At 38.7% G+C, this 25,479-nt stretch overlaps 1 protein-coding gene across 3 annotated transcripts in view; it reads left to right on the forward strand.

Moving 5' to 3' along the window:
* The window catches only part of LOC145335636 (RNA-binding protein 5-like), a 43,223-nt gene that overhangs the window by 6,948 nt on the left and 10,796 nt on the right, over window positions 1-25,479 (forward strand). For 2 of the 3 annotated variants that reach the window (XM_080181441.1, XM_080181446.1), the window contains exons 4-15: window positions 2,918-3,070; window positions 4,623-4,695; window positions 5,481-5,554; window positions 9,820-9,906; window positions 10,372-10,432; window positions 13,175-13,240; window positions 15,594-15,754; window positions 18,266-18,363; window positions 19,209-19,296; window positions 20,379-20,459; window positions 23,545-23,635; window positions 25,135-25,223. In XM_080181441.1, the coding sequence (XP_080037567.1) occupies window positions 2,918-3,070; window positions 4,623-4,695; window positions 5,481-5,554; window positions 9,820-9,906; window positions 10,372-10,432; window positions 13,175-13,240; window positions 15,594-15,754; window positions 18,266-18,363; window positions 19,209-19,296; window positions 20,379-20,459; window positions 23,545-23,635; window positions 25,135-25,223 (1,122 nt within the window). The other variant, XM_080181447.1, reaches the window with a different exon arrangement.

Raw genomic sequence — 25,479 nt, forward strand, 5'->3', positions numbered from 1 at the left:
TAGATGAGGACAGTGTAACTGATGGAAAATCAAAGTTAAAGGAGAAGGTAGGAATGTAGGTGAGTGATGAGGCTGATTATTTTCTGGTAACAAAAAGAGGGGACAGAGCATGGAATCTCACATTTGATACCAGAACAAGTTTAAAGGCTTTGTTTATGAGTGCACGAAGCAGTTGGAATAAAATTGTGTTAACAGTGAAAGCCAAGAAAAATAGATGTGATTTGGTGACGATTGCTGAGACGTGGTTACAAGGAGATCAGGTTTGGGGATTGTATATGCAAGGGTACGCAGTGTTTCAGAAGGTTAGACAGAAAGTAAAAGGAGGTTGTGTTGCTTTGTTAGTACAGGAAAAGGTCAGTGATATAGTGAGAAATGACGTAGGCACTGGAGATTGAGATTTAGAATCAATCTGCATAGAAATCCCAAAGTTTCCTGGGTGCTGGAAAGATTCCAGTTTTTACCTATCACAGAATTAATGGAAAGTGATTCAGGGCAAGAACAGAAGGCTCTTACAAGAAGAAAGAAAAGTGCAGCATAGGAACAGGCTTCCCAGTCCTCTAAGCCTGTGTCGATCATGATGCCCTAACTAAATTTAAAATAAAACCTCTTGCCCTTACTCGGTCGGTATCCCTCTATTCCCTCCCTATTCATCTAGCCATCCAGATGCCTCTTAAATGTTGCTAATGTGCCTGCTTCCACCACCACCCCTGGCAGTGTGTTCCAGGCACCCACCGCTCTGTTTTTTAAAAAAAAGTCCCCTGTACATCTCCCTTAAACTTTCCCCTTCTCATCTTGAATCTGTGCCCTCCTGTAATTGACACTTGGAAAACGCCTCTGACTGTCCATCTTGTCTCTGCCTCCCATAATTTTGTGGACCTCTATCAGGTCTCCCCTCAGTCTCTGTCTTTCCAGTGAAAACAATCCTAGTTTATTCAACCTCTCCTCATAGCCAGCATCCTCAACACCAGCTAATGTTCTGGTGAGCCTTCTTTGCACTCTTTCCAAAGCTTCTGCATCCTTCTGGTATTGAGGTGACCAGAACACTCAGTACTCCAAATGTGGCCTAACCAAGGTTTTGTGTAGCTGCAACTTGATTTCCCAACTCTTGTACTCAAGAGTCCTGGCTGAAGAAGGCAAGCATGCCATATGCCTGAACTGTGAACCTGCACGTCTAGATTCCTCTGTATGTAATGTTTCTAAGGGTTCTGCCACCTACCATATAATTCACACCTAAACCTGATCCTCCAAAATGCATCACCCTGCATTTCTCAGATGAAACCACATCTGCCGTTTCTGGGCCCGTCTCCAATCTATCTATATTCGTGTCATCCGCAAACTTATTAATCAGACATCCCACATTTTCCTTCAGATCATTTATATGTATATTGTAAACAACAGAGGTCCCAACACTGATCCCTGCTGAACACGACTAGCTGCAGACCTCCATTCTGAAAAACACTTTCCACTGCTACTCTGTTGCCTATAACCAAGCCAGTTTTGTATCCATCAAGCCAGCCAGCACCCTCCACACATGCACACACACACACACACACACACACGCACACCCCCCCCAATCCCATGCAGTTCTAGTTTTTGTATCACTCTGCCATGTGGAACCTTGTCAAATGCCTTACAATATCCATACAAACTGCTTCTACAGCCCTTCCCTCAATAATCATCTTTGTCACCTCCTCAAAATACAGTTGGTGAGACATGAACTTTACTGTACAAAGCCATGCTGCCTGTCACTAACTAGTCAATTTTCTTCCAAATGTGTGCATATCCTGTCCCTCAGTATCTTCTCCAAAAGCTTTCCCACCATTGATGTCAGGTTTACCAGCCTATAATTTCCTGGATTATCTCTGCTTCCTTCCTTAACCAAGGGAACCATATTGGCTGTTGATTGGAGGTCAGAAGTAATTAAATGACAAAAAGGATAATGGTGCAAGGCAGAAGAGATATTCTCACCTTGTGTACAAGAATGTGCTGAAGGCAAGATTCATTTAAAGATAGCAATGAAAGATTAATTAAAGTCAGTCATGTAATCTGTTGATTACTGTGCTGCACACTGTGCCTGACCTAATTTTCCCTTGTCATTCATCTATCCTGGTATCTGTTCAAATATCCAAAGTTGAATTCATTCCAATGAATTAATAACCTCATCAGCATCAGTTGAGTGCATCTCCACAGATAGGAGAGGAGAACCCACAAGATCTGGTTTTATTCCCTTCTCATTTGTTTTACAACAGCATTAACAAATGGCTTTAGTATAAAAGTCTGAAAAGAGCTAAACTTAAAACTCAGTATGGTTGAACCTGACCTGTTTTCTGGATGACTGAATTCACTTATTCAGTGGGTCAGTCAGATAGTGAAATACACATCTTTTATGACAAACTTTGAATGTGTAGGTTACTTAGTTTAACTTAAAAATATATCTATGCTCGAATTATCATTCGCCTCTAAGGCCTTTGTTGATAAAGGGATGAAAAGTTTACCACCTTGGAAAGTCCTCTTTTTTGGCTGGCCTCTGGGAGGTGAGGGGTGATAATCCAGTAATCACAGCCTCGCCTGATTTATTTTTCTTAGCAAGAAGGTGCATGGCTTCTCAGCAGTGGTTGGATAGGGCTGATCAAATCAGCACTTACTTACTTGGCAGTGTGTACTTGTATTCTCACTGTCTTGTCAGTCAGATTAAAAGAGAAAATGCTGGAAGTACTCTGCATGTCAGACAGCATCTGTGGCAAGAGTAATGGTTAATGTTTCAGATAGCTGACCTTTCTAAAATATTCCCAGCAAGCACTATATCTGCTTTTGAATGCCTTGTCATTTTCTCACACGCCAATTGAAACCTTTGCTGAGAAGTTTTCTGTAGCTCTGTTATGCTCATATTCTTGGTTCAAATTTTCTTTGCTTTTAGAGACATCAAGAGAGGAGAAGCAGTGATAGGTCAGATGGCGGTTACCACTCAGATGGCGACTATAGGGATCCAGATCGGAATGACCTGAACAATGAAAAAGAAAGCAAAACGATTATGTTACGAGGACTTCCCTCATCTACGACTGAGGATGATGTAGGTGTTTTTTCTCTATGAACTTTAATTCCTATTAGAAACAAAAGTCGGCAGAAAAACTAGAAATTATAGTTGGGCGGTAGCTCAAAAGAAGTAGAAGAAAGCTGGGAAAAAGCTTGTGCTGCCTTCTCTTTTAGTTTAATAAAAGATGTTGCATGGCTTGCTGTCGTATTTTGTGGTGATTAGAATGTATACTGTGAAGGTGGGCGTGTTCTCTGCTCCAGGTGCTTAAAAGCGAGTGATGCCAGTAGTGCTTTGATTCACAGACCAAACACAAACATTTTTCAGCAGTAAAGTGAGCCTAGGCTCGCTTCCTTTTACCTCTTGCAGTTTTATTACTTTTGTTAAACTTGTGTTTCCCAACTGCCTGCTACCCTGATACTAAAGAAAGTGATGTACTTACTGCAACATTGTGAGCTGCTTAAAGTAAGCAGAAGAGTAATATTGTTTATTTTCTCCATGAGTTATAAGCTGTGAACTTTCTAATGCAAGTCCTTGGCAACTAACTTTTTGGGAGTCCATGTTGATTTCTCGAAAATGGAGAACCTGGGCAACTGGCGTTTCTGTTTTCCAACCACAGATAAAAGATGACAGTTGATCAAGTGAAATAATTTAAACTTGAGACTATTTTATAAGTTAACACATGCTAACCACATGTCTCAGCCAACATTTATCCTGCAACCAATATCACCCACTACATTCATTGAAGTATGTGGGAAGTGCTTCGTTGCCAGTGAAGTATTTTAGTGTGTGTTACAGCTGTTAAAGAGCAATATAGGTGCAAATGTTTTTTAATGGTACTGCAGCTGTTTGCAAATAATAGCATGTTGCAACACAAAAGTTTGCCCTGTTATCCAGTTATCTACTCAGCACTTGCATAGTAACACTAGATTTGAGCTCAGAAGATTGGGAATGGAAGAATTTTTTTTGGGTGTGCAAAAATGTTGCGTACAATTATGCTTTCGAGAACAAGTTGGAGAGGAGTGGAGTAATATTTGGGGTATTAGATGGGAGTGGTTTGATTGTGGCTAGTTTAAAAATCAAAATTGAAACGTAGAGCTGCAAAAGGCTATCAGAGTATCAGTTAACGCAATCTAGCATGGTCAGAAGATGAAGAGCTGCAGTGTGTACTGCTGCAGTCAGGAACACCTCAAATTGCCACCTTGTTTCATTGAAGTTTGCTGTAAATAAATGTGGTGCAAAAAAAATTCAGCTAAGCCAAGATGGTAACATCTGCCTGTATTGAATTTTTTCCCTCAAACAAGATCATAAATCTTTGTTATTTTTTGAAGTGAATTCTAGTCCCACAATTTACTTTCTCCAAGAGGTGCCCTATTTATGTTTATCATGTGACTGATAATTATGATGTCTATGGAACAGTTGGAGCAAAGGCTGTATCCCACTATTCCTCAGCATAGTTTGTGTTGGAGCACTGTGACAGCCCTTATGTCCTCTGTTAAGTTCAGATAGAACTGTTGATCCATGTTTAGTGTTTGTGAGCAGCGCAGTTCGTACATTTGAGTTAGCTTACTAAATCCCACTTCCTTTGTAGATTCGAACTGTTTTAGAGCCTTATGATGGAGTTCAGCCAAGAGATGTGCGACTAATGAGGAGCAAAATGTCAGGTGAGATTTCTGTTCCCACTCCAGGTTTCTCCCCTCCCTTCCCCAAAGCAAAAAAAAACATTTGGTTTACCCAGTGGCTGAGAATTCAGAATTAGAACACAAGAATTTGCCATGGCTGAGGAACGTGAAAAGTAAAATTAATAGCAAGTTGTAGCTTCCATTTTATTTATGCAGTGATGGTAGTAGTCACTGTCTTTCTCATTTTGTAAATTGCAAAGGCTTATAAACCCAAGATTAAAAAGTGGTCCCGTCACTGAAGGGCTAGGGCCAGAAAAGTTGCATTGCCTTTCCCAAAGTATCAGTTCCCATTTCTTGTATTTTCATTTTTCTGCTTTTTTCTTTCTTTTACTTCAATATTGTGCATTTGTCTCCACTGCACTCGCCTCATGTTATACACGAGAGTGGTGGTGGTAACAGCTGAAGTGACTTGCAGAAAATGTAATGCCAATGAAAACTGGGTTGCAGGTGGGTACCGCATACGGAATTTGTTGTTTCTAAGGTCAGTTTGTCATGGTCTGCATGAAGGATGTCATTTTCCTTGCAACGTTTTCTGTTCTTTTTGTAGAAATATTGTTACTCCCAGACATTGACCTTTTGCACTGTTCAATTCCTTGCCATGGCAAAGAAAAGGAAAAAAAAAATGAGATCACAGAAACACTGCTTCACAAAATTGTAAATGGAGGCGCTTTGAAGCAGGAAGGTGACTTGAGAGATTCATCTGAGAATGGCTGCTTTAAAACCCATTGACTAACACAATCCCGTCTATATCTGAATGCTGTCTCTAGGTCAAAGCCGTGGTTTCGCCTTCGTGGAGTTTAATCACTTGCAGGACGCAACAAGATGGATGGAAGCCAATCAGGTTGCTTCATCACAAGTCTAGATTTCTTGGAGAAAAAAATAAAAAGGATCAAATTGTCTGTATTGAAAACTGATGTAATGAGACACAGGGGCTTTTTTCCAAAAGAAGAAAGTTAGATTTTGTTTTTCTGTATAAATCGCAAGCTCCATAGGACTGATTTCAAGTACAGCACTTTTATAAATAAGTAAAAACCACAGCTAGAGCGTTGATTCACTTTACATGCAGTGGCACAGATAGTGGTGAAAATAAGGCCATTAACTAATCCTAAATTTGGCCTTTTGTGGCTGCATACATTGCTGTTTTCTTCACACTTAAGATGTTAGGTTCAGTATGACCTTTTTGCAATGACACAAAATCCAGCGTAGCACTAAGGTAGTCTAATAGCTGAGATTGGGCCAATTTTTCCAGATGATGGGAGCAATGGCACAAATGTCAGATTATAAAGCTTCTCTTAGTACATAGGTGACTAGGTCAAATAATACAAAGGCAGTGGGATGCATGTGAGAGTAGCAGCAACCATTGTATATTGCCCTTTACTTTCAATATTGTTTCCCATTCAAGAGATCAGAAAGCCAACTGGTCATAGGTATCTGGTCTCTAGACGTATTTGATAGGAAATATGCTGCAGCAAGATTGACTTGATTTGCCTTTCAGTCTCAAAAGGTTTACCCTGGTTGTTGTGATGCTTGATTGTGTATGCACACTTCTGATAACCAGCAAGCACAAACCCATATCCTATTGTAAGGTGTTAGTACACTAATGTGGTGCAATGCCTCATATTCAAAATTATCCAAGGGCCTTCCTGGTAAAGGAAAGCAAAAGCTGAATTTTCCTCTGAAGTGAACTATGCTGCTTCTAAATTGCTTACTACATTTTGTGCTTGTTATCAGATCTATGTATTTGTGCTTTATACAGAACAATGACATTGAGTCAAAGGCATTTTTATTAAAGTACACGTTAAATTTTACGATACACTCAAGGTCATGAGCAGTCTAAAAAACATAAATATGAAGCAAGTTGCTGCTGAGCTTCAAAAGGTCAGGAACAAGCTTTAGTAGTAATTGATGAAAAATGAGTTATTTTAGACCCTTCACCAGTTTCTGCTCCTTTCAAAATGCACGTTGTACCATGGTTGGAGGCAGCTGAGGGATCTGCTCCCAGACCTCAGTTACCTGCCTTGAAATCTGCCACTATGATGTGTACGAAATCAGTTTTGGAATGACTTGAAAATTTTTAATTGCAACTGAGTTGTATTTTGACAAGTAGCCTAATGAGGTGGGATAGCAAAAGCTGTCCTTTTAAATCTGTGGCTTGGGTTTAAATTTGGCCCCATGTTTTTTGGTGAAAGACTCTTCTAACACCTGTAAGAATCTTGATGTGAGTGTTTTTTGGCAGTATGGATCTTTTACTAAATGGTCGTGAGTTCACACACCAAATTTCCCATAACTTACGAGTGGTTGAGATGATGCAGGGATGGATGTGGTAAACAGTGCAGCACAGTAGGAGATATTAATTTAGGATTAAGGCACATTAAGGGGATTAGGTTTAAAGATAATGTCTGTGACTCTGTGACAGATGGGAGTGGAAAATAATTTTTGTATTGATGAGGAGTTCAGTTATTAAAATGCAATTATTTGATATGTTATGCCATAATATACAATATTCCAGCACAATATAAATTGTATCTTGCAACAATAAGCTTTATTGAACAGCCTGGGCTATGGCTAGTCTGAAGGCTGAACCCAGAGGGTACCAAATGTGTTAGTAGCATACTGCTGTTTGTGTTCTGTATACATGCCTGGTGGGTTTGCTTTGTATCACCAGACTTTTGTCAGCTGCTTCATTCAGGTGGGGTGATGTTGCTAAACTGGCTGCCGGCATTTAGCTAAGAAAAGGGATCAGTTTCTCTTGGTACAAGTACAAAGTGTCAATTTAATGCATTATAATGCTGAGTTGCAGCTTTGAGGAAACCCAGTCTGAAGTCCTATTAAGTGATATAGGAAGGCATCCTAGTTCTGATTCAATAGGATGCTGGATATTTTTGATGTTTGCAGCATATTTTTGTCAGTCGGGTTGTGCCTCCACAACATACATACACAATTTAAGGTGGCATGATGGCACAGTGGTTAGCACTGCTGCAGTACAGTGCCATGGACCTGGATTTGATTCTCAGCTTGGGTCATTGTGGAGTTTGCATGTTCTCTCCATGTCTGCATGCGTTTCTTCCGGGTACTCAGGTTTCCTTCCAAAGGTGTGCTGGTTAGGTGCATTGGCAATGCTAAATTCTCCCGCCGTGCACCCGAACAGGCGCCAGTGTGGCGACTAGGAGATTTTCAAGTAATTTCATTGCAGCATGAATGTAAGCCTACTTGTGATTAATAAATAAAACTTTAACTTTTTGTAACACTACTGTTCTTTTACCTCATCTACAAATTGATGCTAGTCACGTCCACTCATTTTGCATCCATTTATGTGACATGGTGTGCAGGAGAACATCACTGAAAGAGGTTTGACAACAAACTCGCTCCTTTTTTTTAAGTTGGAGGTAGTGTAATGCACAGTAGTGGAGAATTGATCATTGCCCAAAGTTTGGAAATGCCAGCTTTGTGTATGGAACTGGCTTGCTATGACTTGCACACTTCATTAAGATTAATCTTTATTACAGTCTCCAGTGAAAAGTCAGTGTGTTATTCCATTTTAATTCAAGTTTTTTTTCCCACATTTCCTACTTTTTAATAAGAATTATCAGACCTTCCCTTAAAGTTTGAAAAGGTAGGAATGTTAGAGATCGCTTCAGAAATTTGGTATGCACAGTAAATTCTCATGTCTAATCTTAGAAAATAGTTTTTTTTTAAAAGTCCACAGGGTTTAGAAAGAACACAGTTTACCTGTGCAACCTGTTTTAACTCTGCAAAGTAAAATATTTACCTTGAAAACCAGTCATCCGATTACCCTTTACTCAAGCTGTTCAATAAAGCTCTGTACGATTTATACTATGACGGGAATATTGTATATTATGCTGTAACCTATCAAACAATTGAATTTTAACTTCAAAACATAGCCAACAATCTTATGCTTAAGTTTATTAGTTGGATTCTTTATGAAATTATTATTGATTTGATACAGATATTCCGACTTGTCTTTTTGTAGCTTTATATCGTTGGATCCATTGTTTGGCCAACAGAAAATAGCATTGAGTTGAAAATATATAGGCATGCGAGTTTGAATTGAAATTGGAGGAACAGCGTGAAATTCAATCAGCAATAGCGTATTTTCCACTTTTGGGTTGCAGTGGTGAGCTGACTTGTGGATAAGTATCTTATCCCCAAGGTTCCTGGATTACACTGGGTTATCTACTAGGGCTGGCTCAGCAGAAGCAGCTGATGAGTACTTGCTGTTCCTAAATGACTTAGGGCATACCCTGAAAGTGCATTGTAAACTAAGCCCCCAGTTCACAAGTTGTGTTTTAATATAAACTTTGTAAACTCTTTGTGCCTTTAATTTGTAATAATTCTGCGCTTGTGGTGTTTCTATCCAGTAAATCGGCTTTCAGTAGTGTCAGCAAACTTTTATTAAATGTAGGGCTTGTTTTCCCTCTTGTACTGCCAAAAGCAAAACATGCAAATCAAATTATATTATGTCCACCTTGAATTCATAAGCTTGAAAGTACAGGTGGCTTTCCAAAAATAAAGGAGTGCATGTTGATTTCGAAGAAGATGCAATAGAGCTTGATAGCATATAGGACAAAGTATGTGACCAGATCAAGGTTGCGACAGATTCATCACGAGATTAAGCAGCACCTTCACGCTACTTGAACTTTGTTCAACTCGTGCAGTAGGTCAGAAACTCTATTAGTGATATTAGATGAGGCAACAAATTCTGCTAAGTTTAGCAGTAATGCTAAAAAAGGAAAATAGTTTTCACATTAAAGCAAAGCATGACTTAAAATAAATCTGTATAATTTTAAAGCATAATTTAAATTTTTTTCTGCAAGCATTAACACAGTAGAGCGTGTCTCACTCCAGATCGCTTATTTTTACTGGACCTTGTGACTTGGCCTGCTTCCATCTTATTGAAGACTAATAAGGATGGGTTAAGTGTAGGTAACCTAATTCCCTGAGCTCCCTTTCCCAATCCATAAATGCATATTTGTGCATTCACGCACTAATTTGGGAGAAGTAACTCCCTTTCTACACGTGCACTGCCATGGGAATATTGATACTTTTGTCTTGAAACAGTACTAAATGATCATTCATTTTTTACAGAAATATCTGACCATACAAGGGAAGTATGTCACCATGCACTACAGCAATCCACGACCAAAGGCTTATGAAGATTGGCTTTGTGGCAAGGTATTTTAATTATACACCAATAGTATTATATAGATTTGGTGTTGTGGGGATCTATTTTAATGGTTTTTAAAAGTATTAATATATTACAACATGCCACGATTATTTGAAGGGCGAGGTAATATTATGTTTACAAGATAACTTTTTGAACAATTAGTTATATAAAAGTAATTTTTAATGAATTAAATTTCCATATGTTGAATGCGGTCGTTCTACTGCATTAGAACCAAAATACTTCCCCAGTATCTAATCTCAGTAAATTTCAGTTATTTGGAAAGAGATAATATGAAATAGTTGTTAATTCATGACCCCTTAAAAATATAAATTGTTGTAAAATATTCACTACGTGTTTCATCTGCCATATTGGGGTGTACTTTTATACTTTCTGTTTTGGTTACTAATTAAACTTAAACTTCATGTCTAAATCAGTTTCTGATCTTTGTAAATTTTATAAACTTGCAAATACAGTGCGGCATATATAACTTCAAGAGGCGAGAAAAATGTTTCAAATGTGGGGCTTCGAAATCTGGTGAGTAAATATGAGCTGATGTCGGTTTCAGTGCTTATCCAGAACTGGCAGTGCACTGAATTGCATTGTGTCACCTTTGTGGTTCACTGCCATGTTCTAATTTAAATTCCATTTAAAGAAGCTGAAGCTAGCTGGATTTGTCTACATCACCTTCGTTGTGATACAGGAGTGTCTCCTTGATTACCTCTTCGTTATTTACATACCATTCCGACATTGTACCAGTATTTAAGAGAGAGAGAGATCACATTTCCAAGAAGCTGTGGAGCGGTTGGCTTAGCATCTGTTGTAGGAAAAGGAATGAAATCCCAACTAAAGGACGAAATAGAAAAACATCTAGAAACCAAATATAGTAATGAATAGCTAACATGGATTTCTAAAAGGGAAGTTGTTTGACTGAATTCTGTGAAGCAGTAACAGGGCTAATAGAGAAGGGAAATGTAGATGTTTCTAGATTACCAAAAGGTCTTTGATAAACTACCACATAATACACGGATGGATAAGGCTAGGGCTTGTAAAGTTGGGGAACAAATGGTTGAGTAGACTGGACTGGATAACAAAGCTGAGATATGGTAAAGGGTAGTTATTTAGAGTGGGTTATTGTTGGGACAACTGTTTACAATTTACGCAAGTGATTATACTAGAGAATGAACATAGCTCTAAATTTGAATTGTATTAAATTGAGAGGGATAGTCAATTCTGAGGGGGACTGCAGCAAACAAGAATTTGAAATTGCCTTGTAGAATAGACACATAATTGGCAAAAAAAAAGTTTCAGTGCACATAATTGTGAAATCTTACATTTTGGTTTTTAACAAAATCACATGTTAGAAATTAGAATCTAAAAAAGGTAGATAATCAAACAGGCCTGAGAGTACAAATGCACTTGGAAGTTGTGACAGTTCAATAGGGCCATGACTAAAGCAAACAAGCAATATACTAGAGGGATAGAATTGAAAAGTAGAGAAGTTGTCCTTCACCTGTATTAAACTATAGTCAGAGTACAATTGAAGTACTTTCTACACTTCTGGTCACCAAGCTAGAAATCTAATACAGAGGCATTGGACAGGGTGCAAAATTTTTTCACAAAAGTTAAACCAGAACTGAGAGATGGTTACAACTATATCAGGAAAGGATGAGCAGGCTGTGTCTCTTTTTTTCAGAAGCTGGTGACCCATTAGCGGTGTCTTAAAATTTCGAAGTACTTTGATAGTCAGGTGTCAGTGTGTTTCTATTTGTGGGGAAGAACAAAACCAAAGGCCATCAATCTAAGATAGTCATCAAGATACACAATAGAGAATTGAGAAAAAACTTCTAGCTGGAGAGTGGTGTGAATTTGGAAATGCAGGATATAGTTGAGATGAGATACATTTGAGGTGGTACTGGAGATGCATATGCAGCAAAAAAGAAATGAGGATATGTGGATAGATGAGGAATGGTTTGAGGATGCTCAAGTGAAGCATAGATGCTGTTTGGGCTAAATGGCTTACTTCTATGCTGCATGTAATTCTGCATAATATCTTGGTAAAATGCACCAGCTTTCCACATATGATAACACCAACTAATTTCTGGATGAATTGCATTTCCTTTCTCTTAATTTAAAAACCAAAACCATTCCTTATGATTCCTCCCAGAACCTACATGTTTCTGACTGACATTTTCCACCACCCTGCGTTTCCCTTGGACTGCTTCTGGAAGTATGGATAATTTCTACATCGGATCCATTGACTTTTTAGTTTTTGAAACGTGGAATGCTTTTGCCTGCACATTACCATCGCTGCTGCTGTGTCGCTGCGTTTTCTTTATTTTAAAATTCAGCGTTGTCTTTAGTTTAGAATTAACGCAGTCCACATCGACCCTTGCCCCCCCTCCTCTATGCTTCAATTAATTTGCATGCAAATTCTAATTTTAGCATCACTCTATGGCTTCTTTTTGCCAAAACAAACTAATTATTGTACACTTGCTGAATGTAAACAGGTTGATTGAATTGGGATGTCTGTCACTTAAGTGCTGATCTTATTTTCCCTGAAGTTTATAAGTAAGGGAGCCTCACTCCAGTTGGTTTTGCAGGAGGAGATTTAGTTTAGAGAATTTACCCAATAATAATCAGTGGCAGATTCACTGTGAAGTGTCTTCTGTTGGATAAGTAACTTAAAATTATTACTAAAATTTAACAGGATTACATTTGATGCTGTACAGTTGCTCATTGATTATTGTTTTTGAAATGTCTTATGTTTCTTCAACTGTATTGAAGCATCTCAGTGCAATGTGATTGTGCAGAAAACCTGAATATTTATCACCACTTTGTGTGATGGCCACTTTGAAATGTTCTTTCAGATAGCAAAAAACTAATGGTAGGCTGACTAGAAATTTAAAGGACTTGGCAAGGAAGCAGTGAAGATTGACATTTAATTTCTGGTTTGAGAGGAACGCCCTATGAGAAGAGATTGAGTAGAATATATATTCTGAGATTTAGAAATCTGAAATATCATTGAAACAAACAATTTAAATGAGGGCTTAATAGAGTAGAAGCTGAGAGGCTGTTCATTTGGCTGGAGAGTCTAGAACTATGGAGCATAGTCTCAAGATAAAGTGTCAGCCATTTAGGACTGAGAGGAGAGTTGTTTTATTTACAGGATTGTTCCATGAAACAGATGATACCTTTTGCACTGTTGCACAACTTCCAGTTTATTTAAAAATCTCTCATTTTATGGTGGAACTTAGTATCTGTTTTTCTTTTACTCAGAGTCTGAACAGGATCAGCACCCTGCATCAGTCGAAGTTCAGCAGTCGCTTGATTACTACAGTGATAGTAAGTTCAAGTGGTTTTCTGATCTTTTCAAACACAGTCCTGTGAAAATTTATGGTGTGTATTAGTTGCAGAATTTCTTGGTAATTGTTGTGATTTAGGTTTTCAGTAACTTTCCACTAATAAATCATACACTACATTAATATCGGTAGGACGACTTTGATTTATATTAAACCATAGAAAGATATTTCAAAACTTATTAATCTTTCTTCTGTTCCTTTCTCTTCCATAATTATAGTCTATATTTATTTAATTATTCATCCATCTTTTAAAAATTCATTTATGGAATGTGGGTGTTGCTGGCTAGGCTAACATTCATTGTCCATCCCTAATTATTGAGAAGCGTTGTTTGTTCAGCTTTTGCAGGCAGTCAGCAGCCATGGGCCCATTCATTTTCATGGCTTAAGCAAAGCTTTGTAGCCTGGCTTTTAAAATTATAAAATATTAAATATACTTTCTTTGGAATGCATCACCGACTTGTTTGGGCATAATCCTTTTAAATAATCTTGTGCAGCCGCATGTAATGGAGCCCCTTGTGAATGGCCTGTATGGGAACTTTCAGTTTGCTGTACTGCTTGAGGAAACATTGGTCCACAGCACACCTAATTATAACCGATACTGTTTTTGAGGCAGGGTGAATGATGGAATTTGCTTTCGCTGCATATTCACATCCTGCTTAAGCATTGACTTGAGATCAAGAAAATGCTGAGTTGAATTTGCAGTTCATAAATGGGAGAAGGTGTATATTTCACATTAAATGTTGTATTTGCCATGTATCACAAGGGGATTGCAAAATGGTGATACAGATCTATGCAAGCGTTGCAAAATTTAAAAAAAATCAGTGAACAAATGCTTTATTTCATGTTTTTGGATTTGTTAGGAATTGAGTGTTTTCTGTAATGGATATGGCAATGGGATAGTCTCCCACTGCAACACAACATCAAGTACTTTGTGGCTCTGTATTGCAGCAAAAGTCCGGCCAAGTCCCTTAACTCTAAAAGGGAACATTTTGTTACCTTAGTATATATTGTCCTCTTGTGACATCGGTTTTTCTTCTGTTTTGGTTGGAATTGAGTATCCTCGTTGTGAATTTTGTTGGTACAATTGAAATATGATTTCATTTAATCAAGTGGCCACGTATTTAATTGGATTGGGTAGGGGCAAATAGGGTAATATATCTTGGCCATTTTCTCCATAGCTCTTAACTCTTGAATGTGTTTCATTCCTTGGGTTCTCCGACAGTGAGTTTGTCAAGTACAAATTCCAAACAGCTGTTAGCTGTTAATCTTACAGCAGATAACTTTGGCATGATGATTCTAACCTACCTACATTTAACGTGCACTTTTCCCTCTGCTATCAGCTATGCATTGGATAAACTGTCGTTAGAAGATAGTGAGTCAGAGGTTTACAGCGTGGATACAGGCCCTTCAGCCCAACTTGTCCATGCTGTCCCCTTTTCTAACCTCTAAGCTAGCCCCAATTGACGGCGTTTGGCCCATATCCCTCGATAGCCATCTTACCGTCTAAACACTTCTTAAAAGACTGCCTCTACTACTGCCATCCTGTGTGAAGAAATTGCCCTTCTGGACCCTTTTGTATCTCTTCCCTCTCACCTAAAACCTGTATCATCTAGTTTTAGACTCCCCTATCTTTGGGAAAAGATATTGACTATTTAGCTGATCTATGCCCCTCATTATTTTATAGACCTCTATAAGATAAGTCATAAGCCCCCTATGCTCCAGAGAAAAAAGCCCCAGTCATAGATTATTGATAGATATCCCACAGTGCAGAAAGAGGCCATTTGGCCCATTGAGTCTGCACCGACCACAATCCAACCTATCCCCATATCCCTCCATATTTACTCACTAATCCCTCTGATCTGCACATCTCAAGACACTAAGGGGCAATTTTAACATGGCCAATCAACCTAACCTGCACATCTTTGGACTGTGGGAGGAAACCAGAGCACTTGGAGGAAACACGCAGACATGAGACTGTTCAAACTCCACACAGACAGTGACCCAAGCTAGGAATCGAACCCAGGTCCCTGGAGCTGTGAAGTAGCAGTGCTCACGACTGTGCTACTGTGCCACCCAGCTATCCAGCCTCTCCGTATATCACAAACTACCAAGTCCTGGTAGCATCCTAGTAAATCTTTTCTGCACACTATCTAGTCTAATAATATTCTTTCTATATTAGGGTGACCAGAACTGTACACAGACATGGATTGCATTCAATATTGACATACAGATATTTAAGATTAACCATAAAAAGCTGTATAGATATTCTGTAAATGTAGTGTTTGCTCTGTTAATCTCTTGCTAATTTGTATAAATCTTTATTTCTCTTTAAACAGCTGTCATTTTAAGAAACATTAGCTCCCACACTTCGGTGGAGTCCATCTTAAGTGCTCTTTCTCCGTATGCTGCATTGTCTCTCTCCAATATTCGGCTGATTAAGGACAAGCAGACCCAACTGAACAGGGGATTTGCTTTTGTGCAGCTTGCATCTATTGTGGTGAGTTTTTATTGTTCTTCATTTAATTGATATGTTAGTGATAAACCATTTGTTATTGAGTTATCTGATTTCTTCATCATCTTGCATTGGTCACCATACACCTCCACGAGCTGAGAGGGTAGTAGGCATCTGCTCAGACAAATCTGCAAATGCTGAAATGTAGCAAATTATACTTCAGACAAAATACCACAATGATCTCAATCTGTGGGTGATATGAGTTGTATCTTCTGTTAACTATATTTTGGTTTTGCTGAATTTTATGCTGCCGTATTGAGGAATACCCAAAAGAACAACTGAGTACCCCCAGATTAACGCAATGAGCAATGTAAACACATATCCAGAGCACCCTGCTACTTGTGACATTCTTCACTTCCCGTATCAGCTGTCCCATGTTTTTCTGAATAAAATTGCAAAAAATTAATACCAATTGACAGTTTTATTCCGTGCCCATGCACACTAGGAACTGAGCATAATTTTTCAGTCTAAATGTGAGGTTTACTTTTCATTACAAGAAAACCGATTTAACTTCTGGATCTCAAAAGATGAAAAATGTGCTTATGTTACATTTCCTAATGATCCAAGTGTACCTTTTACAGCACTGGTTTTCCATGGTGGCACTGTGGTTAGCACTGCAGCCTCATAGAGCCAGGGACCCAAGTTCAATTCCCGGCTTGGGTCACTGTGTGCAGTCTGCACATTCTCCCCATATCTGTGTGGGAGACAAGCTCCCAAAATCAGCAGGTCATGCCTGCTTTTGCTAGCACTACCCATATAAATCGCGATGTAATCTGGATATTAGTCTGTGATGCTAACGCAACTAAAACAGAAGCAAGATTATTTTGCTGGTTACACCCCAATGGGAATAGATGTGTGTTTGAGTCAGGGTTTGGTGTGATGAAGTTTGTCCTCTCACCAGCCTCCTCCACTCCAGAAAATATTCTGCTAATGCTCAAAAGTCTAGGTAACATGAACAGGCCTTAGAAAGAGCTAACAAAGTCTATTGGGGCGGCACAGTGGTTAATCTTGTATCACCAGAGATTCAGGTTCGATCCCCGCCTTGGGTCACTGACTGTGAAGTCTGCATATTCGCCCCATGTCTGCGTTGGTTCCCTCCAGGTGATCCGGTTTCCTCCCACAGTCTGAAGGATGTGCTGGTTCGGTGCATTGGCCATGCTAAATTCTCCCCTTCAGTATACCTGAATAGCTGTCAGAGTGTGGCGATGAGAGGATTTTCACAACAACTTCATTGCATGTTAATATAAACCTATTTGTAATCCTAATAAATAAACTTTAAAACCTGGGATATTGATACTTGGAATGAAAGCATGCATATTAACTGCTTGCATGTTTTGCGTATTTTTTTTAAAGTGTTGAGTTTTCAAAAAATGCAGAATCAGACAAGGATATGAATTAATTTTACTGTCTTCTGTTTAGGCAAGCAATTCTTTTGCCTGACTACTGTCAAATCACTGCATCCTAGAAGCTGCAGTTTGTACCATTTATAAAAGTTTCTCTGTTGTAAAATGCAAAAAGCAGATTTGTGAGTAATGTGGCAGCTGCTTGTGCTTGCTTTGTCCCAAAGTAATCTCTTGCTGAGAGTACAGCTTTGCTATTTTTGGAGTTCCGTTTTCATATTATGTCTTGCTTGCCCTCCCTAAAAAAGGCCTAAGTGGACTTGGGTGTGCAGTTCATTCATTTAATCCTTTTTGGGATACATTAAGTAATTTCATGTTTCCAATTAATGATGGTTGCCATTTAATTTATGTGAATTATTTAGAGCCATTGATTCAAGTGCATGTCTGGCTTCTGTGGTGTGTGGAAGGGAATGTAAATTTTCACTATAATCCCCATCTTTCCATGTGCACATGTTGTCTTTGAACAAATAAGAACTGTTGTTAGTTTCCAATTGCTTTGGCTTTCCAGGATTAGCCAAATAGAAAACTGGAGGGACAACAAATTATTTTAACTCCTGCTTCATGATGAACACTGCTGCTCACTAAAACTAAATGAAGTTTCTTCATTACTAGTGTCACAAGTAGGCTTAAATTAACAGTGCAATGAAGTCACTCTGAAAATTCCCTAGTTGCCACACTCCAGCACCTGTTTGGGTACACTGAGGGGAATTTAGCATGGCCAGTGCACCTAACCAGAACGTCTTTTGGATTTGTGGGAGGAAACCAGAGCACCCAAAGGAAACCCATGCAGACATGGGGAGAATGTGCTGACTCAGCACACTGACCTAAGCCAGGAAGCAAGCTCGGATCCCTGATAGTGTGAGGCTAATTATTAATAATACTGAAATAGGAGTAAACAATTTAAAAATCTTAAAAGAATGCCAATGTTAAAATCCAGTAAATCTGCCAGAAGGAAATGTGGGTGAAATGGAAACTTGCCTGTCGAACCACACCCTCAAACCATGGATATTGCATCTGATGACCCTCTCAGTCAAACGCATCTTTAGTGCAATTAAATTGACCACTCGCTGTCTTACTCCCCTTCTGCAATTTACAGGAGGCGTCTCAGCTTCTTCAGATACTGCAGTCCTTGCAGCCACCACTGAGCATTGATGGCAAAACTATTGGTGTTGATTTTGCAAAGAGTGCAAGGAAGTAAGTAACTAACTGCTAAACTGGTCTTAGTTTTAAGGTTGGCACTGATACCATTACACCACAGGTCTTTACTTCACCCCAAAATTTATGTTTAGCTGGAAACCTGTCCTCAAACTGTCAGTGTTGCTCTGGACTAGCATCAGTTTGAGAATCCAGGAGACTGAGTAAGTAAGAAGGGTTTGAAACCACATCTGTGCCACAAACTTGAACCATAGACCACATTGCAGCTGCATTTCCAGGTACTGGAGGTACGCAAAAACATCCATGAACTGAATGATGGATGTTGATCTTCTCTACCTCCTCCCTCCTCTTTCTTGATCTCTGCTTCACACTTTCCAGTGAGTTGCTTTTAGAGATTTCACTGGAAAATTCTAGATCTAACACTACTTCATGTATCAGTTTGGGGCTGCACGTAATTCGTACAGATAACTTATGTGTGCTTTTTAAAGAAAGCCCTTCTGTTCAAATGCAGGTTGAATAAGGGCATAAATTGAGTTTATTGTTTCTCCTGTCTTTTTTGTTCTTTTTGTAGTAAGCTTGTTCAGTACTTTATTCAGCACTGAATATCCTGCATGTGAAAAAGTGTAGGTCCTCCTAGCAATCTGATATTACACACTTCTGTGCTACTCAGAAGTAGCAGTAAGTTATATATGCACAGTCACTTGGTCTTGCTGTCAGAATTCGCATGGCTTCCAAGACGTCTCACAATTTTAAATAGACATTTGGGTTGTCCGTGTTGAATCAGTTATGGAAGCTGGATTTGTTGAGTATCAGCTTTGATCAAAATCAAAAATGACGTTGTAGTTTGACCATTTGATTCATGTTCAGCTTGTTTTCCTGTTCAGGGACCTCTTCCTTGGTGATGGAAATCGGATCAGTGCCATGACTGTCGCAAGTACAGCCATTGCTGCAGCACAGTGGTCATCAAGCCAGGTAAAACTAAAGAGTATACATTTTTCAATACATTTTTAAAGGATTTTCTTCAGGTATTAAGAAAATAGTGGAAACTGCAAGTAATATAATTCACTAATTATATTGTGAAATGGGGATATTATGTTGAATTTTGGAACCAAGTACTGACTGATGTTGGTGGTACTGTGTAATGAAAGACAGGGCTCCCCTTCAGTAGATTGCACCACAGCAACCCAGTATCTGTGACCAAGCACCTACAAATAGAATCTTTAAATATTTAAATTCTCTGAGTCACTATGGTACGTTGAGTACATTAACACCCTTCAGCAGATTTTCCATCCCACGTTAAAGTGAAATGGGAGAGTAAATCATCTCATGTCGTTTTTGCACATTCTGTTGGCTTAATTTAGAGCATCATGCTACAAGCAAAGTACCTAAAACTGCTGCATGGTAGATTGTCTAGTATATATAGTTGATAATCTGGTGCTCCAGTAATGGCAGTAAAAAGTCTGACAACACCAGGTTTTAGTCCAACCGATTTATTTGATAATAGACTCACAAGCTTTCGGGGTTAGCCCCTTCATCAGTTGAAGCTTTCGGGGTTAGCCCCTTCGTCAGTTGAAGCTTTTGGGGTTAGCCCCTTCAACTGACGAAGGGGCTAACCCCGAAAGCTTGAGTGTCTATTATCAAATAAATCGGTTGGACTAAAACCTGGTGTTGTCAGACTTTTTACTGTGTTTACGCCAGTCCAACGCCGGCATACCCACATCATGGCTCCAGTATTGGGCCAGGGCTGATGTTCTAAAGCTGACAGATTGGTTATTTGTGAATATTGTGTATATAAAGTCTCTTGAGCAATCCTAAATGTTCTAAGTGTTTCCAGGGTGGTGCGTGACAGAACATGCTTTACAAAATATCTGTTTCAAGATTGTGTTACAACATAAAAGCTTGGTAGAAGAGAGCATCAGGAAATGTAATATTCTTTAAAGTTGAGTAAATCGGGGCATACATGGTAATATGGTTGATAGTTTTAAGTTTTTTTTTCAATGCTTTTGAAATACTTCCTAATTTTGACTTGTTCAATTTTATAACATTTCCTTAAGGCTCAGCAAGGTTCAGATCCAGTGGATTACAATTACCCCCCGCCATCTGGACTGGATAGCTATGGTCAACATTATACACAGGTTGGTAATGGATCCAGGGCAATAAGTACAATCCAGTATAAAACTTTGTGCTAACCATGGAAATGAGGGAAAGAGAGACTTCAGTTACTTCAAGGTAGTTAGTGTAAGGTGCTAAGTTTTGCTCAGTAAAGTCTCATCACAGAGGGAACATAAACCACCTATTGCATATTGCATTAGTGTGACTGTTTAAAATTGTGTCTTAAGCACACATTCAAGAACACAGTTGATATTTCGATTTATCACTAATACGTTAACAATTGAGATCAAAACCCTTTTGGGTTTAGTGATTTTACATTATTAACTCTGAGGGAATGAAGCCATTTAAAATTTGATAATTGGCTGCCCTCTGCTTAAGTTGCTTTCACATTCAAAGCTTGTGTTTAAAATTATAATGTAAATTATCCATTTATTCCTTCTAAACCATTTTGTTAACTGTTGTATGAATTTCCAGTGGTTATTTCTGATGAACGCTGGATCGGGAAATAACGCGGTACTTCAGTTGCCCACCAAAAGATCTTTGCCCTTTTTTACTCAAAAACAAAATCATGCAATCTTGATTAGCAGTAGATTTTCCGTATGACTGAAGAGTTGCAAGATTTTGATTTGGTTGTTCTCTTCCTGTCACTTGTTCAGTATGTGAGCACCCCCACCCTTTGATTTTTTTTGCCTTATCTGAATAAGGGAGGGATTGAGTGGCGAAATACTACATTAATGGAATCAATCATAAGTTGCTTCCAAAGGTCACTCACTCAAGTGGTTAGTTACAGAGTGCATTAGTAAACTTGAGAGCAGGTTGTTTGCGCACCTTTTTGACAGTGGTGTTGTACACGGAGCCTTTTGTGGCGAGAGATAATTGAATGGAAAGATAACTAAATTGTCGTAGCAGTTATTAATATAAATGTTAACTGCTGCTGTGGTAACACCGTCAGAATGGTGCCCAATAATTCTTCAGCTTTTTATTTAGCTTTTCTTTGGAATCAGTTTTTTTGTATAAGGATTTGTTCTTGTATACTAAAGTACACTATGGATTTTGTCATTTTCAAAGCTTTTCTGAATTTGCTTTAGTGTTTGTTTCTTGTGTTTGCCGACTGACAGGGCCTTAAAGCAACCAGTCTTCTATAACCGCCTGCTAAGGCGTTCATACAATCTGTTCTGGTGGTACTAAAGTTTTTCCTTTCCTATCATTGCCAAAATATGCACTCCCTTTCTCATAATCACATGGCCAAGTCAGAAATTCTTTGCCGGGTGGGGGACATGGTTGTGCTTCCATTCCGTGTTCTTCCATTCCATAAGGATCTGACAAGAAAATCACTCCAATAAACATCTCTTTAATTAAGTTAGCAAAAAATTTCCAAGTTTAGTTTTCTTTCCACTAGATGAAGGTTTTTAGCAGTGATATGTGAAATCCAGCTAGTTATAGAGTCATAGAGTTTTACAGCATGGAAACAGGCCCTTCAGCCCAACCTGTCCATGCCACACCTTTCTTTAACCCCTAAGCTAGTCACAATTGCCCACGTTTGGCCCATATCCCTCTATACCCATGCAACTGTCTAAATGCTTTTAAAAGACAAAATTGTACCTGCCGCTACTACCATCTCTGGCAGTTTGTTCCAGACACTCACCACCCTCTGTGTGAAAAGAATTGCCCTTCTGGACCCTTTTGTATCTCTCCCCTTTACCTTAAACCTGTGCTGTCTAGTTTTAGACTCCCTTACCTTTGGGAAAAGATATTGACTAGCTGATCCATGCCCCCCATTATTTTATAGACCTCTATAAAATCACGCCTAAGCCTCCTACGCTCCAGAGTTCTATGATAATTGTGTTCCTGTCCTCCTCAGCTTTTATCCAGATTGCCCATTTCCATCTTCATGATATCAGCATAATTTGTAAAAATGCACACTATGCTGACACCGTTAGAGGCACTCTTGAGTTGGGGCCTTGTCAGTTGTGAGCTCTGTGCAGCCGATGATATCCTACGTCTGACCTAGGGAATTTCTTCTAAAAAATTTATAAAGACATTCCCTTTGTGTTCAGAGTCTGAGGGATTTTTCCACTTTGGGAATTTGCTGTTACTAATTACCCTGCCAAATCATATTTGGTTGGACCAGCTGCTGAGTTTGAGTGAACTTTCCACTGATTACCAGTTTCTTGGTTATTTTGTGCTTGCGACTCTTTAGAAGGGAATTATACTGCCCAGACTTGCCTTATTTTTACAGCCACCAGAGAGATGTTTTCACTTCACCCTGTGGTGCAGTGAACTTCAATTTCAACAACTTGTTTCAACCTGCCACAGAGCTCAGTGCCCTTCACTTAAAAATTCATAATATGTAACATTCTCCATACCTTAGCATGATCATTATAATTCATCTCCAGTAAGCCTATTTTCATTAAAATGGCAGCATTTGTCACTAACGTGATATGCATGGATATGCTGCTCAATGTGCAGTCAGCATTGCCTGTTCCTCAATGTTGATGAAAATTAAAATGTGTCAGACAAATTGAATTGTCCTGGGGATGCTAATGTTTTGAACTGCAAAAGAAAAGTTTGAATAGTTTATGATAAATCTCTGTCCTGGGCCATGCTATTATCTTAAATTGCTGTGTATGTGTTCTTTATGATGCGTACAGTATAGTGTTACTGGATGTCAGTCTTTACAAGAAGTCTCAATGGTTAAAACCAAATCAGAATAAGTTTTGTCAACAGTGGGCATGGGTGATGGAGCTATACAAGGAGAAATTAGGACTTGCTTGTCAAAAAGAAGTCACATCAGGGCTCATCTCGTGGGCTTGTTACCAGTTCAAGAGCAACACTAACAAAAACCTGGGAACAGGTTTTGTCCTATCTTCTCATCCAAGCAATGTTGCTGGCAAAGGTGTCGCTGTAAAGGGAAAGGGAAGGGGGGGGGGGGAAGAAACAAACCCATGAATTCTGCTGTGTACCATAATAGTTTTGAGTTTTATTTCACTGGGAATCACAGCACAGTGCCTTGAATGTATTTTATATTCGAATATTCTAAAGTGCAGTCTTAATTAGAGTTCTTCTATGTGCACCACACTAACTATGAAATGTGTGCAATCGGCACAGTACTCGCAGGAATACCAGTACTTTCAACAAGGCTCTGTGGACCCCAGTCAACAACCACCTGTCACATACCAGGCAGCAGCTACTCTCACAGGTAGGGTGTCAGCGTTCCCTTTCAGAATGAAAGACTGAATTGAGAGGTTGGTACAATGTTATTCCTTTACTAAACCATTCAATCCGGTTTTGCCAAAGAAGAAATGACACAAGTGTTGGTCGTTTTGAGTCCTGAGAAATGCATAATTAATTTGGGTTTTTTGTAAACTGCAAGTTACAAATAGCTAACTTGGGCTCTGTCTACCTACATCCATTTCAAATGTATCTAGAATCTATTTAACAATGTTTACTTTAGGTTACTGTATTGGTGTGTTTGGTAATGGAGCAGTGAATACATTCCATTACCATTATCTGCTCCCTACACAACCCTATTTGTGTTTACATAATTTAGAAGCTGCCTTGAATAAACATGCATGTGGATATAATTTATTTTCTGTTATGTTGCTGATTGCAGAAAGGTCACAAGGAGGTTTGGAAATATGGCGATTTTGTAATTGTTGTATTGTCTACATGTACTGTAGAAAAACACCCTTGGAGAGTGTGCACTTGGGATGTGTTATATAGTGCGCATCGTACATTTGTAGTAGAGTATTGCGGTCCATGTAACACTGGATATGCAAGAGGGCATTTTGTATGAAAAGTATTTTTTAACAACGTTAAAGCCTGGTAACTCAAGAACACCATAGGATACATAAACATAATACCCTGGTCAGTTTTGAGCCATCCTTTTATAATCAGCACCTAAATCAAATTTAGGATTGTGTTGGTTGTGCTAATTGTTTTATTCGTAGAGGTTATGTACAAAGAACAGGATTTGGTCCATGTACTTTCAAAAGGTGTGTATGTTACAGTGCTGCATGTTGAGAACTGTTTTGAATTATTGGAATGCAATTAGCTGCAAATGTTTGGAATTCAGTTCCTCTAAACTGGTTAAATGTGCACGATTTGAATATAGTGGTAAGGGCTTTCTAATTTCAGAATTATACATTTAGAACAGGAGGAACAGGAGCAGTAGATTGTGTAGTTAGTTTGTGTAGTTGAAGTTGTTTGCAGAAATATATGGTAGATTAAGTTAGATTTGACGTTTTTTTTTCCGCTTTGTACTGCTTTTCCAACAAATCAAAATTGTTTCGATTTAGTGACTAATTTCTGCACAGTGTACTGTAGAATCCTGAATAATTTTAGGCATTTATGTATTCTGTAGCTGATTTCCTATTTGAAACATTCTGAATGTTTATTAATAGGATTTGGTTAGTGATAGTTGCGAGTTTGATAGTTTTTTTTGCTGCAGCAGCAATAATCATGTTTCTTGTGAATCAAAGATAAGGAATTGGAAGAATGTTGGATAGAATATAGAATGAAATTCAAAAATGGTTTACTGCGTATGTAATCATGGCCTGTTTGTAGTATCAAAAATATGCTGCTTGAATTCAAGGAGCTCAAATATTTTATGTAGAGCCAATGCTTTTATCTGTTTAAATCTGCATTGTGCAATGTAAATAGATTGCTATTAAGAAAAAAAACTTGTTCTTTGTGCAGGTCCTGCTGTTAGTACTTCTACAAATACGCCTGTATCACAGGTTCAGGTATATTCAAGAGGAGCCCAAAGCTACCAGCAAAGTGCTCAGGTAAGATCATTTGAGCAGAGAACTGAAGTTTTTCTTCAAAAGTTGCTTCGCCCTTGCCCCTGCTGTCCCATCTTCATTGGTAAAAATGCCTTCATTAGTAAAAATGCCATTAGCATTATGTTAAGAACTTCAAAGGACTTTTCAGAGGCTCTAGTATCAAAGGTATCCGGCGTTTCTCTTGCTTGGGTAATGGGAAAGCCATATTCCTACATTGGTTCTAATGTTGACCACTATCTTATCTCATCCTGATTACAAG

Source organism: Carcharhinus amblyrhynchos, chromosome 3 (genome assembly GCF_965287045.1).
Source record: "Carcharhinus amblyrhynchos chromosome 3, sCarAmb.v2.hapA, whole genome shotgun sequence".
Lineage (NCBI taxonomy): Eukaryota > Metazoa > Chordata > Chondrichthyes > Carcharhiniformes > Carcharhinidae > Carcharhinus > Carcharhinus amblyrhynchos.